Source organism: Pseudorasbora parva, chromosome 10 (genome assembly GCF_024679245.1).
Source record: "Pseudorasbora parva isolate DD20220531a chromosome 10, ASM2467924v1, whole genome shotgun sequence".
Taxonomy (NCBI): Eukaryota; Metazoa; Chordata; class Actinopteri; order Cypriniformes; family Gobionidae; genus Pseudorasbora; species Pseudorasbora parva.
Window position 1 is genome coordinate 42888503 of NC_090181.1, and position 15685 is coordinate 42904187.

The 15685-nt window shown below is 39.5% G+C and overlaps 1 protein-coding gene across 4 annotated transcripts in view; it reads left to right on the top strand.

Moving 5' to 3' along the window:
* The first annotated feature begins 2593 nt into the window (after positions 1–2593).
* numb (NUMB endocytic adaptor protein) overlaps positions 2594–15685 on the top strand; it is a 42622-nt gene continuing 29530 nt past the window's right edge. For all 4 annotated transcript variants that reach the window (XM_067456189.1, XM_067456191.1, XM_067456190.1 and 1 more), the window contains exons 1-2: positions 2594–2744; positions 10999–11073. In XM_067456189.1, the coding sequence (XP_067312290.1) occupies positions 2619–2744; positions 10999–11073 (201 nt within the window). In that variant the 5' untranslated portion in view covers positions 2594–2618. The remainder of the gene's footprint in view (positions 2745–10998; positions 11074–15685) is intronic.

Genomic DNA, 15685 nt, shown 5'->3' on the forward strand with positions numbered 1-15685 from the left:
AAGAATATTTGTCAGACGACAGAAGGATTTTCTTTATCCAGTGACTCTCTCCAATAAGATACATCTTGTTAAAAACATTTTTTTTTTTTTTTTGCAATCAAAAGTGGCTTACACACTAGAGTTCAAAAGTTAAGGGCTAGTCTTCTGTTTACCAAGGCTGCATTTATTTGATAATAAATACAGTAAAAGAGTAATATTGTGAAATATTGTTATAATGTAAAAGAGCTGTTTTCTATGTGAATATATAGTAAAATGTAATTTATATCTGTGATCAAAGGTGCATTTTCAGCAGTCTTCAGTGTCACAGGATCCTTTAGAAATCATTCTGATATTCTCAAGAAACATTTCGGATTATTATTATTGTAACAGTTGTGCTGCTTCATGTTTTTGTGAAAATCTAGATATTTATTTGGGGAAAAAACACTTTTTACTGTGACTTTACTGGCTCACGGTTTCAAAGAAGGTTGAAATAAATTAATATTGCACATTTATTCCAAATGATTGATTATTATTTTCTGTCAAATTATTCATGGTGTTTACATTGTAATGTGTAAGAGTGCATATTTTATTTCACTCATTTTTGAATAAGCAGCTGGGAGTATTAAAGCATACATTTCAGAGTCATAGAGTATTTCAATTAGCCTGACAAGCCAGACCCACATCAAGATGTTTGGTCTGGAAACTCACCATTGACAGCTCAATCTGAGGGGCGGATAAACGGTTGTCTTTTAAACTCCCTCTGCACGCGATAGGATAGCGCTACAACCAACCAGAGCAACGAAGGTGAAGCAGAGCTAGTTGATAGATTAAACATTCGTCTTCGTTTTCGAGGACATGGATAATGTCCTCATAAGTCCCCCTCTTCTGTAATACCTGTCATACCCATGCCATTATACACATTTGTGTCCTGATATGTCACACACACACCAAGAATAATGCTTTCAGTTACGAACCCGTGTGTGTGGTGTTTCTTTCTATTGCTCAAGCCGGGCTTGGCACTGGTTTCTTATGCTAATGTGCTATTGTATTTTCCTCCTTGCAAGACAAGCTGTTTCTTACTGTGTGTGTGTGTGTGTGTGTGTGTGTGTGTGTGTGTGTGTGTGTGTGTGTGTGTGTGTGTGTGTGTTTACGCGTCTCTCCTTGCTCATTCAAATGAGTGTCACATTATTCTGTTGAAATCTGATCTTCTGTGGACTGTAAAGGGAAATGAAGCTTCACCCTGTTTCTCTGTTGCTCTTTGAGGAAGGTTCAGAGGCTTTGAATTGTGTGTGTGAGTCTGTCTGCTGTCTGGCTCTGCAGGTGACTGATCCACAGCAGCTCTGATGTGACTCAGCACTGCGTCTGTCTGTGTGTGTGTGCATTTAGGGATGACACCGCCTGGATCGTTTAATTTTTGTATGAGAGAGAGAGAGAGAGAGATATTGTGTTGTTGCATTTTAATGCACATTTTGTGATATCACATTAAAAATTTAAGCAAAAAAAACAGGGATTGGAAACTCCAAGCGTTTCCTAAGTGAGCATTAAAAACTTAAAAGTGTGGTTGATTGGGATTTCACTTTTTTAACTTCAGTTAATGAGTAATGCTGCTGTTTTAGCATAAACACACTTTAGTTACAACACTCTTTAAGAACTACAACAAGATTCTTCATGGGTTGGTGACATCACTAACCCTAAAAGTTACATAAGCCCCGCCCCCAGGAACATGCAACAAAGGCCATGTTGAGAAGAGGAAGAGTTGTTGTAGTCGAGCTCAAGCTGTCATATCCGTCTTTCACATTTATTGCAACACAAATGCAATAAAGCAGCAATAAAGCAAGATGACAACATAAGTTATAACCGTAATTCAACTAAACTATACATGTTCTCTCTTAATGCAGCATATTTTCTCTGGATCATCATACAACAGTTCCCATATGAGCGACTTATAGATTATCATGACAGAATATGCTAATCAATGACTTGAAGATAGTAACCTCATAAATTCGTCAACTAACCCTTCCGAAACGTCCTGTCTCATTCTACATGTTGTCACTTCTTCTTGAGTCTCTCATTCATTGTCCGACTGGTTTGAACAGAAAAGGCTGAACAGTTTCTGAGCTGCTAGCACAAGCTTGTGAAGCCCCGCCCCCTGTATAGAAGAGGGCGGGGCTTCACAAGCTTGTGCTAGCAGCTCATTTGACCTCTGGGGTTTTTGATTTTGAGCTAAACCTTCACACACACTCTAGGGGACATCAGACTTTTTTTGCATCTTGCAAATGGGCATTATAGGATCCCTTTAATTGAGATTAATGGAGTCAGATACATTTTTTTATCCATTAAGAAAACATGCACATAAACTTAAAGACTAGGCACTAATGTACAAGTGGCAAACCCATTCACTAGCGCTGGTATTGACTGCTCAAGGTTTGGTACTATGACAGCCATTATATTTGTAGCAAGTAAAAGGAATTTCTTTGTTTTGTTTTGCATGTTTTTTCCAATAATTTTGTAATGTTTAGTTATTAATGAATAAGATGTGAAGTCTGGCTCTGTACGGCAATTCTTCCTGCTAGTTCCAGTCGTCTGTTGGCATCTGTCTGAAATGTCTCTCTGTGCTCTGTGCAGGAGGAGGTTAAGCGATGAATAAGCTACGGCAGAGCTTCCGGCGAAAGAAAGACGTTTACGTGCCAGAGTCCAGCCGGCCGCACCAGTGGCAGACAGACGAGGAGGCTGTACGCGGGGGCAAATGCAGCTTCGCTGTAAAGGTAATGGACACACACACACACCCACACACCTGTGCTGAACCACCTGCAGCTGTCAATCATTTTCATGCTGTTCATGCTAGAGATGACTAGAGCTTTGAGGCACTTGTTGTCTGCTACTGTTGTGCTTGTCTGAACACTCATCTCTGACATGTTTTTGGAAAATAATATGCTGTAATTCTCACCGTTCTTTGATGCACTATATGGGCAAAGGTTTTGGGACGCCTGCCTTAACATGCACATGAACTTTAATGACATCCCATTCTTAATCTGTAGGGTTTAATATGGAGTTGGCCCAGCCTTTGCAGCTATAACAGCTTCAACTCTTATGGGAAGGCTTTCCACAAGGTTTAGGAGTGTTTGTGGGAATTAATGACCATTCTTCTAGAAGCACATTTGTGAGGTCCAGCACTGATAATAATAATTCATTACATTTATATAGCGCTTTTCTAGGCACTCAAAGCGCTTTACATAGAAGGGGGAATCTCCTCAACCATGTTGGATAAGAAGGCCTGGCTCAAAGTCTCCGCTCTAATTCATCCCCAAGGTGATCTTTTTGGGTTGAGGTCAGGACTCTGTGCAGGCCAGTCAAGTTCTCCTCACCAAACTCGCTCATCCATGTCTTTATGGGCCGACGCTTTTGTTGGAACATCCCCAAACTGTTCCCACAAAGTCTGGAGCACGAAATTGTTCAAAATGTCTTGGTGTGCTGAAGCATTGAGTTTATTTCACTGGAACTAAGGGGCTAAGCCCAACCCCTGAAAAACAACCCCACACCATAACCCCCCTCCACCAAACTTTACACTTGGCACAATGCAGTCAGGCTAGTACTGTTCTCCTGGCAACCGCCAAACCCAGACTCGTCCATGTGATTGCCAGACAGAGAAGCGTGATTGGTCACTCCAGAGAACACGTGTCCATTGCTCTAGAGTCCAGTGGCGGCGTGCTTTGCACTTGATGTAAGCCTGATTTATACATCTGCGTCGGACCTACACCATGGGCTATGCGTCAATTTTTATTTATACTTCTGCGTCCTTGTTCATGTTGACGTGCAGCTACACATGCAGAGGGAGCATCTGTATCCCTGAGGATGGGGGTTCTGGCAGACCAATCACAGCACTTGGGGTAGGATCGACGCCTTGTTACATTTTTGGAGAGGTGCACATCAGGGCACAACACACAGCCTATGATGTAGCTATGGCGTACACTTCACGCAAAAGTATAAATAGCTGCTCTTGGTTTGATTGCGACTGTTAAACTCTGGATTATATGCTAGAACCATTGTAAATTTAATTTGGGCAATTAAAGGATAATTTAACAAAACAGCGTTAAAGCCAGGATCCCATGAATTAAGGACAAAGCCCTTTTCTCTTTAAATATGTTTTATGAACCTTTTAATAGTTTTAAAGAATTTTAACTGAATTAAATTGATAACGAGAGCCTCAAGAAAGACAGATGTCTTACTTAAATGAGGTATTATTGTTTTTAAAGGGTTGTTTCTACCCAAAATGTCATCATTTACCCACCCTAATGTCCAACCATGAATTACTTTCTTTCCTTGGAACACGAAAGAAAATCATTTGAATCTATTTTTTCTAACACAAAATAGAATAGCCTAACCAAAATGGTTTGGTTTCCAGCATTCTTTTGTGTATCACAGAAGAGAGAAAGTCATACAGGTTTGGAACGACATGAGATGGAGTAAATGATGAACGCATTTATTAGCAATAAATTTACTTTACTGCATCTTAGCTCAACATCAGTGCTTTACTCTAAAGTGCATTTCTATGTGACAAAAGTCCCTGTCTTAGTTTTATTTATTTATTTATTTATTTATTTATTTATTTATATTTAAGTCCCTAAACCTAGCAAAAACGTTCACGTGGGAACTTGTGGGCCGCCTGGGCTGGATTTGTCCAGGGCTGAATTTTAGCCCCAGGCCAGTCCAGGTCTCCACGTTCTAACCATCAGCGCTCCAACCATCCAACTCTCGTTTTTTTTTTCTTCCTGTAGATGTCTTTTTTTTTCACCTCTGTTTTTAGGCTGGCTTATTATTGTACCATAAGGTCACAGTAAATCGGTGGCCTCTGGTGTGTGTGTGTGTGTGTGTGTGTGTGTGTGTGTGTGTGTGTGTGTGTGTGTGTGTGTGTGTGTGTGTGTGTGTGTGTGTGTGTGTGTGTGTGTGTGTGTGTTCTGTTGTCGTGTCCTAAATTTACTCATCATCTGAGCTCTTATTTCTCCACCTGCTGATCATAAATATACTCAATACAGCTCTCTGTGTGTGTGTGTGTGTGTGTGTAAAGCAGTGAGTCAGTGTTTTTATGGCTTGTGCTTTTGTTCAGTTGAGGTGCTTGGATTTCAGGAAAATGACATCCAGTGAATTGGTTGTTTTGGTGCATAAATAACTCTTCTTTTTTTGAAGTCCTTCTTAAAGGAATAGTTAACCCAAAATTGAAAAATTCCTCATTATTTATTCCCCCTCCCAGGCCATCCAAGATGACTTTCTTTGGTGAAGAGTAATTAAGTTTTTTCTCCATATAATTCAAGTGAATGGTGCTCAAATTTCTTTGTAGTTCACGGATTGGTTTATAGTGAAACTGAAGTTTTGCACATCCTTAGCATTAATCAGTTCATATTTTTAGCACTCATCATGGATGTCTTGATGAATAGATCTGTGTTTAAAAGCAGTCATGCAGTTCTGAGCTCATGCACATATTAGCTGCGCATTTTTTCCCAGTTTTACGAGCCACTTAAAATGTCAATGGAAATCTAATAAACAATAACCCCGGGATGCGTGTTATAGACCGTTAAAGTATAAAATATAATTCTAAAATTTAATCTAGGCCATACATTGATCAGGCATAACATTATGACCTTATATTGTGTTGGTCTCACTTTTTCTGGCAAAACGGCCCTGACCTGTCGAGGCTTGGACTCCACTAGACTCCTGAAGGAGTGCTGTGGGATCTGGCACCAATATGTTAGCAGCAGATCCTTTAAGTCCTGTAAGTCACAAGGTGGGACCTCCATGGATCGGACTTGTTTGTTCAGCTCATCCCACAGATGATCAATTGGATTGAGATCTGGGGAATTCAGAGGCCAAGTCAACACCTCAAACTTGTTGTTGTGCTCCTCAAACCATTCCTGAAGCATTTGTGCTTTGTGTCAGGAGCATTATCCTGCTGGAAGAGCCACAGCCATCAGAATACCGTTTCCATGAAAGGCTGAACATGGTCTGCAGCAATGCTTAGGTAGGTGGTACGTGTCAAAGTAACATCCACATGGATGGGAGGACTCAAGGTTTCCCAGCAGAACATTGCCCAAAGCATCACACTGCCTCCGCCGGCTCGCCTTCTTCCCATAGTGCATCCTGGGGCCATGTGTTCCCCAGGTAAGCGACACACTGTGATGCACTGTGTATTCTGACACCTTTCTATCAGAACCATAATTAACTACTTTAGCAATTTTAGCTAGCTTGTCTGTTTGATCGGACCACACGGGCCAGCCTTCGCTCCCCACGTGCATCAATGAGGCTTGGCCGCCCATGACCCTGTGGCCGGCTGCAGTTTTGGAGATGTCTAGCATCACAATTTGGCCCTTGTTAAACTCACTCAAATTCTTACTCTTGGCCATTTTTCCTGCTTCTAACACTTTGAGGACAAAATGTCCACTTGGTGCCTAATATATCCCACCCACTAACAGCTGCTGTGATGAAGAGATCATCAGTGTTATTCACTTTACCTGTCAGTGATCATGATGATCTTGTTAGTTATTTTTTAGTTTGCAAATGGAAAATAATCCATATGTTTTGGGATATTATGATTTAATTCTACCCCCAAATTCTCAATACTGTAATGCAGTTGCTGTTTACAAATATACTGATTAAATAATATACTATTAAATTATCCATGTATAATGACATATGACATTGATAACTTTTAAATGTTTTTGTAACGCACTACTATTTCTCCATCAGGACTCAGCACAGACCGGGCCAAGTTTTGATATCTGGCTATTGAGATACATTTTTTTAAAATGTCTGATGACCATAAAGTTGAGTTGTGTTGAGGACACACTTTATGTAAGCAGTCCTGACTGCTCAAGAAGAGGAGCTCTATGAATAACTCTGTGCCCATTTCCCAGCTAAATTACTGCTCTGTTCTTTTACAGGCTATGGAAAACGGCTGCTCTCGTGGTTATAGACAGCTGCTGTTCTCATTCATGCTCAATAACTGGTTCATAAGTAGGGATGTGCACAACGACTAAGTTCATTAACGCTTAAACAGAAATTTTGAAACTGACTAGTTAGTGCTGCACCTAGCAATTTTTTTGATCAGTGATTAATATGTTGATTTTTTCAAACAATAGGAGAAAAAACAAAAAAATATACATTTTATGTCTCATTATGCCCAATGCAGTCCTCCAAACAATGTGTAGTATAAAGCATATGAAAGCAAATATTGTAAATATATATATATATATATATATATATATATATATATATATATATATATATATATATATATTATATATATATATATATAATATATATAATGTATGTATGTATGTCAGCAATGCTGTACATTTATAAGCAATAAAAGGGTTAAAAATTGATTTTTAACCTAAAAAAAAACAATTTGCTTACTATTTAAAGCAGAAATTAAGATTATTAAATTAAATGAAAACTAAATTAACAATTATAATAAACATAAACAAAAGCTGTGTTGAGTACTTTCATCTAAACCTCTTAACTGCATCTGGTTATAAATCTTTGTCTAAGCCACGTCTCTGTGGTAGGTGTGGTGGCCTATAGCTGTTGTCTATAGTGATGCTATGAAAATTGTCATGACTGAATTTCATGATGTAAAGTCTTTGATGGCTTTTAAAGTGCTTGCTCTCACCACTCTGTATCGTGCTCCTAAGTCTGCCAGATTTCTTCTCTGAACTGAATGAACTGCTCACTCTGGCCTTTGCTGTATCCTCCCGTTATGCTGCTTGGTGATTTCAATATCCATTTTGACACCGTCTGCTCCAATGCCAGTGACCTTACGTTAACTTTGGACGATTTCCGTCTTGTACAACATGTTGATTTTCCTACTCACTGTCATGGTCACACGCTTGATCTTGTTTGCGCTTCAGGAATTAGTAACGTCTCTGTCTCTGGATCTCACACTGGTATGTCTGATCATAAACTGATAACAATTAAAATGTGACTTTCCTCTTCCTGAACCTCTTCTCAAAACTACTATTAATTATCGCAATGTTGATCCTCTGTCATTCTCAGACTCCTTTAATGCATCTTCTCTGTCTTCTTACTCTGCTTTCTCTTGTCCGTCTGCTGTTTTCTCTACTTACAACTCCACTATCTCTGAAGCCTTGGACAATCAGGCCCCTATGATAACTAAGCTAGTACCTTCATCTCATGCCTTGGCATACACCTGAGCTCTGGCTGCTTAAACAAACTGGCAGACATCTTGATCGCCGATATAGGAAAAGTGGCCTGGAGGTGCATTATCAAGATTTCTGTGCTCACCAGCTGAAATGCAAGGCAGCTCTTAATAGCACACGTACAGATTATTTCCACCACATAATCAACATAATCAACCGACCTAAGACATTATTTTCAACTGTTAAACTCCTCACCTCAGCCCATATAATACACCCTCTCTAGCTTTACTCCCACTAGTTCATCCTCTGTTAACAACATAATTGCTCAAACTAAAGGCTGCAACATACTCCGCAAGAACAGAGAAAAAAGTTCTCGTTCCCAGGGCTGCGATAACAAAATGACGTTGTGTTGTTCTCACAGCCCTGGTTTGGGAGTTCTCGACACATCGCCTGAGCAGAACTTTTTTCTTGCGGGTGTTCGAGAACTATTGTGTGATTGGTCAGACATTTAAAGCGGCCGTGGTTAATGCGGAGAAACGCAGATGATCGGCACCTGCTTTTCTCGTGAAGTATGGGATGTACTGCCAGAACGAACTTTGTTCTTGTTCTTACCACCTCGAGAAAACGAACAAATTTCTTTGTTCTTGCAGAGTATGTTCCAAGCTTAACTCAGCTACTTGTCAGTTAGATCCAGCGCCTAGCTCACTTCTTAAAACCTGCTCTCATACCATCTCATATCCTATTGCTCATCTGATCAACTGTTCTTTTTCTGGGTCTGTCCCGCTATCATTAACAGCTGCAGTCAGTCCTATTTTAAAGAAACCTGGGCTGGATTCTTCAGTTATGAATAATGTCAGACCTATATCTAATCTTCCTTCTGGTTCGAAGCTGCCTTAAAAAGTAGTTGCCGCCTCAGCTACAAGCTCACCTTTTCTTTAACAATCTTCCTGATCCCTTTCAATCAGGCTTCCGGTCAGGCCACAGCACTGAAACAGCGTTGGTAAAAATCACTAATGACCTGCATCTGCATCTCAATCAGTCTGCTGATTCTGGTTGTCCTAATGTTCTCATCATGACCTTACAGCTGCCTTTGACACTGTCTCATGATATATTTACCTCTTGGCTATCAGTTATCAGCATCATGGGTAGTGCTTTGTCTTGGTTATCATATCTAATAATCTTGTCTAATGACGGAGAACTACAAAATGTACAGTGGTGAGGGGACAGGTTTCAGAACCACTGGTTTAACCGACTAGTCTCGCACATCTCTATTTTTTTCCTCAGGTTTGGGCGCCATTTTCTTCATATTCATGTATCATACTACATGAGTCATAAAAGCCTGATGTATCAAATATGATACTAACAAAAAAAAAATTAAAATGCAGAAAAGTGTTCCATTACTCTATTACTGTATTTTTTTATATGTCAGGTTTTACAGGGTTAATATTAGGACTGGGTATTGATTGACACAAATTTCCTAGTTCATTTGATTTTGATTCACAAGTTTGCACTTAGATTTAATTTTGATTCCGATTATTTAGGATATATATCCGGTTCAATACATGGCAAATTTCCTCAAGGAAAACAAATCTCTGAACTAATACTGTATACTGTGAAATTACTATGTTGTAGCCTACTATAATAGGCTATTGAAGGTAAAAAAAAATACCTGATTTGTTTACAAACACTTAAATTGCGCTCAATTATCTTTAATATTTGTTTTATATCAGTAGTAACAAAACACTTTATTGCAGTTTATTGGATGGGAGGTGCGCTACAATGTTCCGTTCATTAAACTGAAAACGAATTGATTAATCGAGTCTTGAGATTTAAGAATCGATATTGGTTCATGAAAATGGTAATCGATAAAAAAATCGAGAAATCACTTTTTTTTAATATATTTTTTTTTATACCCAGCCCTAGTTAAAGGTAGGGTAGGTAAGAATTGGTTAAAAAATTTTTTTTCCAAATTTGTTTAAACGTTCTTTATATATCAGTACACAATTAAAATGTAAGTACTCTGAAAAAGAAAGTATAAAAATTGAGTGTCTGTAGACAAAACAAAGTTTCGAACGGTTATGAATCAGCGGATCGATTCATGATTCGGATCGTATGTCAAACCCCCAAACTGCTGAAATCATGTGACTTTGGCGATCAGAATCATGAATCAATTCACTGATTCATAACCGTTCGAAACTTTGTTTTGAGGTCGGCCCATCACTATATAAGTCGTTATTTCGTTTTTTTGCACACAAAACTATTCTCGTCTCTTCATTAAATGATTGTTTGTCCGCTGTAGTGAGATGGGCTTTGTAACGACGTCTTTAGTGCCTTTATGGGTCTTGAGAGAGGAAATTACATTGGTGTCAATAAAGGCCTTTCTGAGCCATCGGATTTCAACACTAATATCTTAATTTGTGTTCTGAAGATGAACGGAGGTCTGATGGGTGTCGAGCCACATTAGGGTGAGGAATTAATGAGAGAATTTTTGGGTGAACTAACCCTTTACTAAACAGGTGCACACCTCTAGCTGCTCTCATATGTGTGTCAGCCGATGTCACAAACTGACAATAGCCAAGCAGCTCCTGTGTGTTTTACTAGGGGAAGGGGAAGGACTTCCTCTCTGTACAATAGCTGTCCGCCACTTGGCCTGACCTCAGCCGCCACAGGAGGCTTTTGGGCGAGACGCAGTGATGTCTTCTACAAGGGAGGTCTGTGTGGGTCGGGGAGGGCGCCACTTTTTCCGGCCACCGGAACGGCAGCTCCAACAGGAATAAATGGGTCTGCGTGACCTCTTCCTTTTGGAACGGGAAAGACAGAGTGACACTGTTTCAAAGCTAAACTACTGTTTCCCTGTGTGTGTCTGTAGTATCTGGGGCACGTGGAGGTCGACGAGTCTCGTGGCATGCACATCTGTGAAGAAGCCGTCAAGAGATTGAAGACGGTAGGTGTACAAACCCACTCAACACGTCCTTCATTTGCCAAATCTCCTGCTCATCACCTTAACAATCTCCTCAGTCCATGTCTGTCCTCCTCCAATCACAACACATCTCTTTTCCTTCAGTCGACACCAAGTGATCTATTTAAAGTGTTTCTGTCGTTCTCTCCCCCTTCCGTTGGTCTCGCTCATGTTATCATGCGTCAGTTAAAAAATCTTCCAGGTTTAATAGAAGTCAAGCTCACTTGGCTGCATTTGTGTCATAATGTCAATTATACAGGAAATAATTTGGCAAATTCTACATTTACAGTAGGCATTTTTAATGGAAGTTCTGTACATAAATGTCAAGGGAAAGTATATATTCAAGAATTAAATATCATTAATGCTAACAAGACTAGTGTAGGGATGGGATGGTATGAACATTTCATATCACGATTATAGTGACCCAAATTATCAATATTATCACGGTTTTGTTAAAGGAACGGTTCACTTTAAAATTTGTCATCATTTACTCACCCTCAAGTTGTTTCAAACCTGTATGAATTTCTTTCTTCAGCTGAACACAAGGGAAGATATTTTGAAGAATGTCAGTAACCAAACAGTTAACTGAAGCCATTTACTTCTACAGTAGGAAAAAAAAATACTATAGAAGTAAATGGCTCCAGTTAACTCTTTGGTTACTGACATTCTTCAAAATATCTTCCCTTGTGTGAGGAAAGGATGACAGAATTTTTATTTTAAAGTGAACCATCCCTTTAAAATGAGCTAAAAGGTTTCAAAAAGACATGAAAACTTTTCAACAAGTTTTATATTTTATATTTAACAAATGAAATAAGTGAGTTGATGAGTTTTCAAAATCGTGATAATCAAACACGGTTTTAATGATAATTACATTTTAAACAATTTTACTATCCGTCAGTACATTTGATCATCTTTTATCATGAAACCAGTAATGACCCCCTCCCTAGACTAGTGTGAAACAATCACTTAAAGGTTCACTATGTAGTATTTTTGCAGTAAAATATCCAAAAACCACTAGGCCAGTGTTATATATTTTGTTCAGTTGAGTTCTTACAATATCCCAAATGTTTCCAACTATTTATACATTGTGAGAAAATTGCTATTTTAACCAATGAGCCGGAACGTCTGAGCATAGCGTCTGAGGGAGTCGCCTGTCAATCGCGTCATATCTGCGCTACTCTCGGTTTCTGGTTTTATTCTGCAGAAACGCTTTACTCTTAGCTGTGTAAACAAGTGTCACAGCAGTAACGTCATAACATAATTTTAAACACACTCAGATGAATCTAATATGATAAACAGAGCTGCGTTACCTCATACTCATGACCGGAAAAGCGGAAATGGCGCCGGCGACTGTGTCCCGTAAATAAAAGTCCCGCTGCTCACAATCGCACCAGCAGCCTTGCTCAGCTCTTCAACCCTCGCTCCTGCTCTGCTTCACAGTAACGTTAATAATCTCATCCATGGACATGATTTCTGCCCGAGTCCTATCCCGATTCTTTCCCACCGACCTAGCTGACGGAACAATTACATAGTAAAGCTTTAACTTTTATTCAGTAAGGATGCATTAAATAGATCAAAAGTGACAGGAAATACTTTTACATTGTTACAAAAATGTTCTGTTTTATAGAAATGCCATTATTTTGAATGCTATTCTTAAAACAAGTTTTCAAACGTTGATAATAATCAGAAATGTTACTCGAAACAAATCTGCACATTAGAACGATATCTGAAGGATCATGTGACACTGAACACTGGCGTAATGATGCTGAAAATTCAGATTTGATCACAGGAGTATATTACATATTACACTTTAAAGTATATTCGCATAGAAAACAGTTATTTTAAATTGTAATAATATTTCACAATTTCATTGTTTTATTATGTATTTTTTAATCAAATAAATGCAGCCTTGATGAGCAGAAGAGACAAAAACATTAAACCTTCTTACTGACCCCAAACTTTTGTGTATTTGTAAGTTACTGGCCAATAATCTCTATTCCTTTAACCACCTCTGAGCTCTGCCCGAACCATCAGAATCATCTGCATTTCCACTGGCTTGACTGCGGAGCGAGGGTGTTACAATACTACATAACATGCCCACAAACAAATGTCACAACAGTCTTTGAGTTTTTCAAGTTTTGATGACACTTAACATTCAGAACAGTGTGATTTTAGCATTAGTGTCATCATGAACGTCAAATTTGCAAATGTGACTGACTGAAAAAAAGGTCTGAAGTAGCTCGCCAGCACAACAAAAATAGGAAGCTGCTTCCAGTCTACAGTGTTGTTGATGTGAGTGGTGTGTTTTTAAAAAGTTGAACATGTTATCCTGAATGCTTCCACACTGGGCTTCAGCTCCAGCACTGAGTCAGCAGAACCGGTATCTTATCGTTCGCCCAAACTGCAGCACGTAAGCACGCAATCCACCAGCAGAAGGACAGGCGTGAGTTTCCTGTTTCGGCAGAGTCCAGCGCAAGACATTCCATTCTTCAGGGAAAAGGAAGTCCACCGCGCTGTCTATTCACCGCATTGACAAGGCCTGAGACGCCGCCGCCCAAGTTAAGGGCAGGAAGTTTGTTTTATTTAACAACAAAAAAAAATATTAATTAGGTATAACTATAATACTGATCTGGCAACATTGTCGCTATATGATAAATTCAAATAAGCTGATAACATCGCTTTTTTCCTCCAGAACGACTGTACAGCCAAATCAAATTTTGCTGCAATATTGTCCTGTTTAACACTGTGAAGCTGCTTTGAAACAATCGTCATTGTAAAAGCGCTATATAAATAAAGTTGATTGATTGATTGATTAAGCTCAGGGGAAAATAGAGTCGAGATGTTTGTCACTTTCCACCTGATGGCTTGCTCTGAGTTATTGCGTATCTTCTCAATCTGACCTTCTGCTGGCTGTGTTTAATCACATTAGTGTTGAAAACACTGGCGGATGTTGAAAACACTGGCGGATCAGTGCTCACATGAACACAGTGCAGCGCATCACTATAACATGCAACACATATAAAATACAATTAAATCACAGGCTTTTTGGCACCATATTACCGTCTGAGTGTTGAATGAAGACACAAACACTGAACATAACTAATAACACAAGCCTTAAAGAGGCAGCTTTACCACAAGTCATGTCTCTTGACCGTGTAACCTACTCAAACTCTCGCTCAGACGCTTCAAATCTTATTATCTCCACAACTAATCAACACTGATTAAGTTACCATCGTGTGTGTGTGTGTGTGTGTGTGTGTGTGTGTGGACGTGAGGCCTTTTCACTAGCCAATAATGTGAATTCCTCTCACTGAAAGACTGCCACCCGTGTCCAGGAAATGCATGTCTCTCTGCAGAGGCTCATCTTTATTAATGTCATCCTCTTGTGTTTATTGCGTATCGTTACTGTGCGAGCTGCACCCAACATCCTCCAGATGGCGCACACAATCATAATGATATACATGCTTCACATAAATGAAGGCTTGTTTCTGGCGAAATTAAGATTTAATGCATTAATGTGTGCATTCGCTGACTATATAATACAATAATTTTATACAATGACTTAAGAGACTTCTTGCTTAAAAGCTTAACTTAATGTATATCTTAACTTGATGAAATACAAATGCTTGGAGCTTGTCTTATTATAAGTGGGAAAAGATTTCACATGTCCTAGGTTGGCATTGGCATATACGGTATAGACACTTATTAGGCAGCATAGTAACCACAAGTGTCATGAGTTTGAGATTTTAAGCGCTCTACACAGGCAGCTAACATTTCTCTCAACTCCGTTCACCATTTTGAATTAATTTTCTCTCTGCGTTCATCACAATGCATATTGGGATGATATCCATGAAGCGATAAGTCCTTTGATTTTATCTTTTGTGATCCGTTGATGGCTTGTCACGAGGCTCCATCTTGCTTTGTAACAGAGCTCTTATCTTGAGTTTAACCTTCAGGTTTCAGAAGAATGAAAGCACTGTTTCTAGTCACTGTTTGTGTTTGCTGATGATCTTTGACCTCTGAAAATTGCAATTCACAGGGAGGGACATCAGCATAATGCCATGAGGCGCACCCTTTCTGTCGATGATTAAGCCATTCACGTTGGCACTCATTAGCCCGACATGTTTCTGCTGGCGGGCCAAAAGCAAGTGTGTTAGCACGTGCCAGTCGCTTTTCCACGCTCGCCTCCGGGGCTTGATTGGGCCTCGTCAGGGCAGGGTTGCCAGGTTTTCACAACAAAACCCGCCCAATTGCAACCGAATACCTTGGTCCAAAGCGGGCTTACTGGGGGCTTGAGGAGTGGTCAGAAACAGAGGCATAGACTCTCAACACCGCTGCTCATTTCCCATGTTATTACATCAGGATACCCACTAACTTTAACATTTAAGACATAAACATCTTCAGCTCATCTTCAGTCAAAAAAGTGACCAGTGTCACTTTCAGACACCAGTGAGTGTTTGAAATAACTTCCTTTTGATCCAATGGGGATTCTGATCACTGTATGAGGCAGAAATATAATTGGGTTTTGAATTTTGGGATTTTGAAAGGCCGTTGTATCGATAAGCTCAGACGTTATTGGTTCTGCTGTCGGTACTTT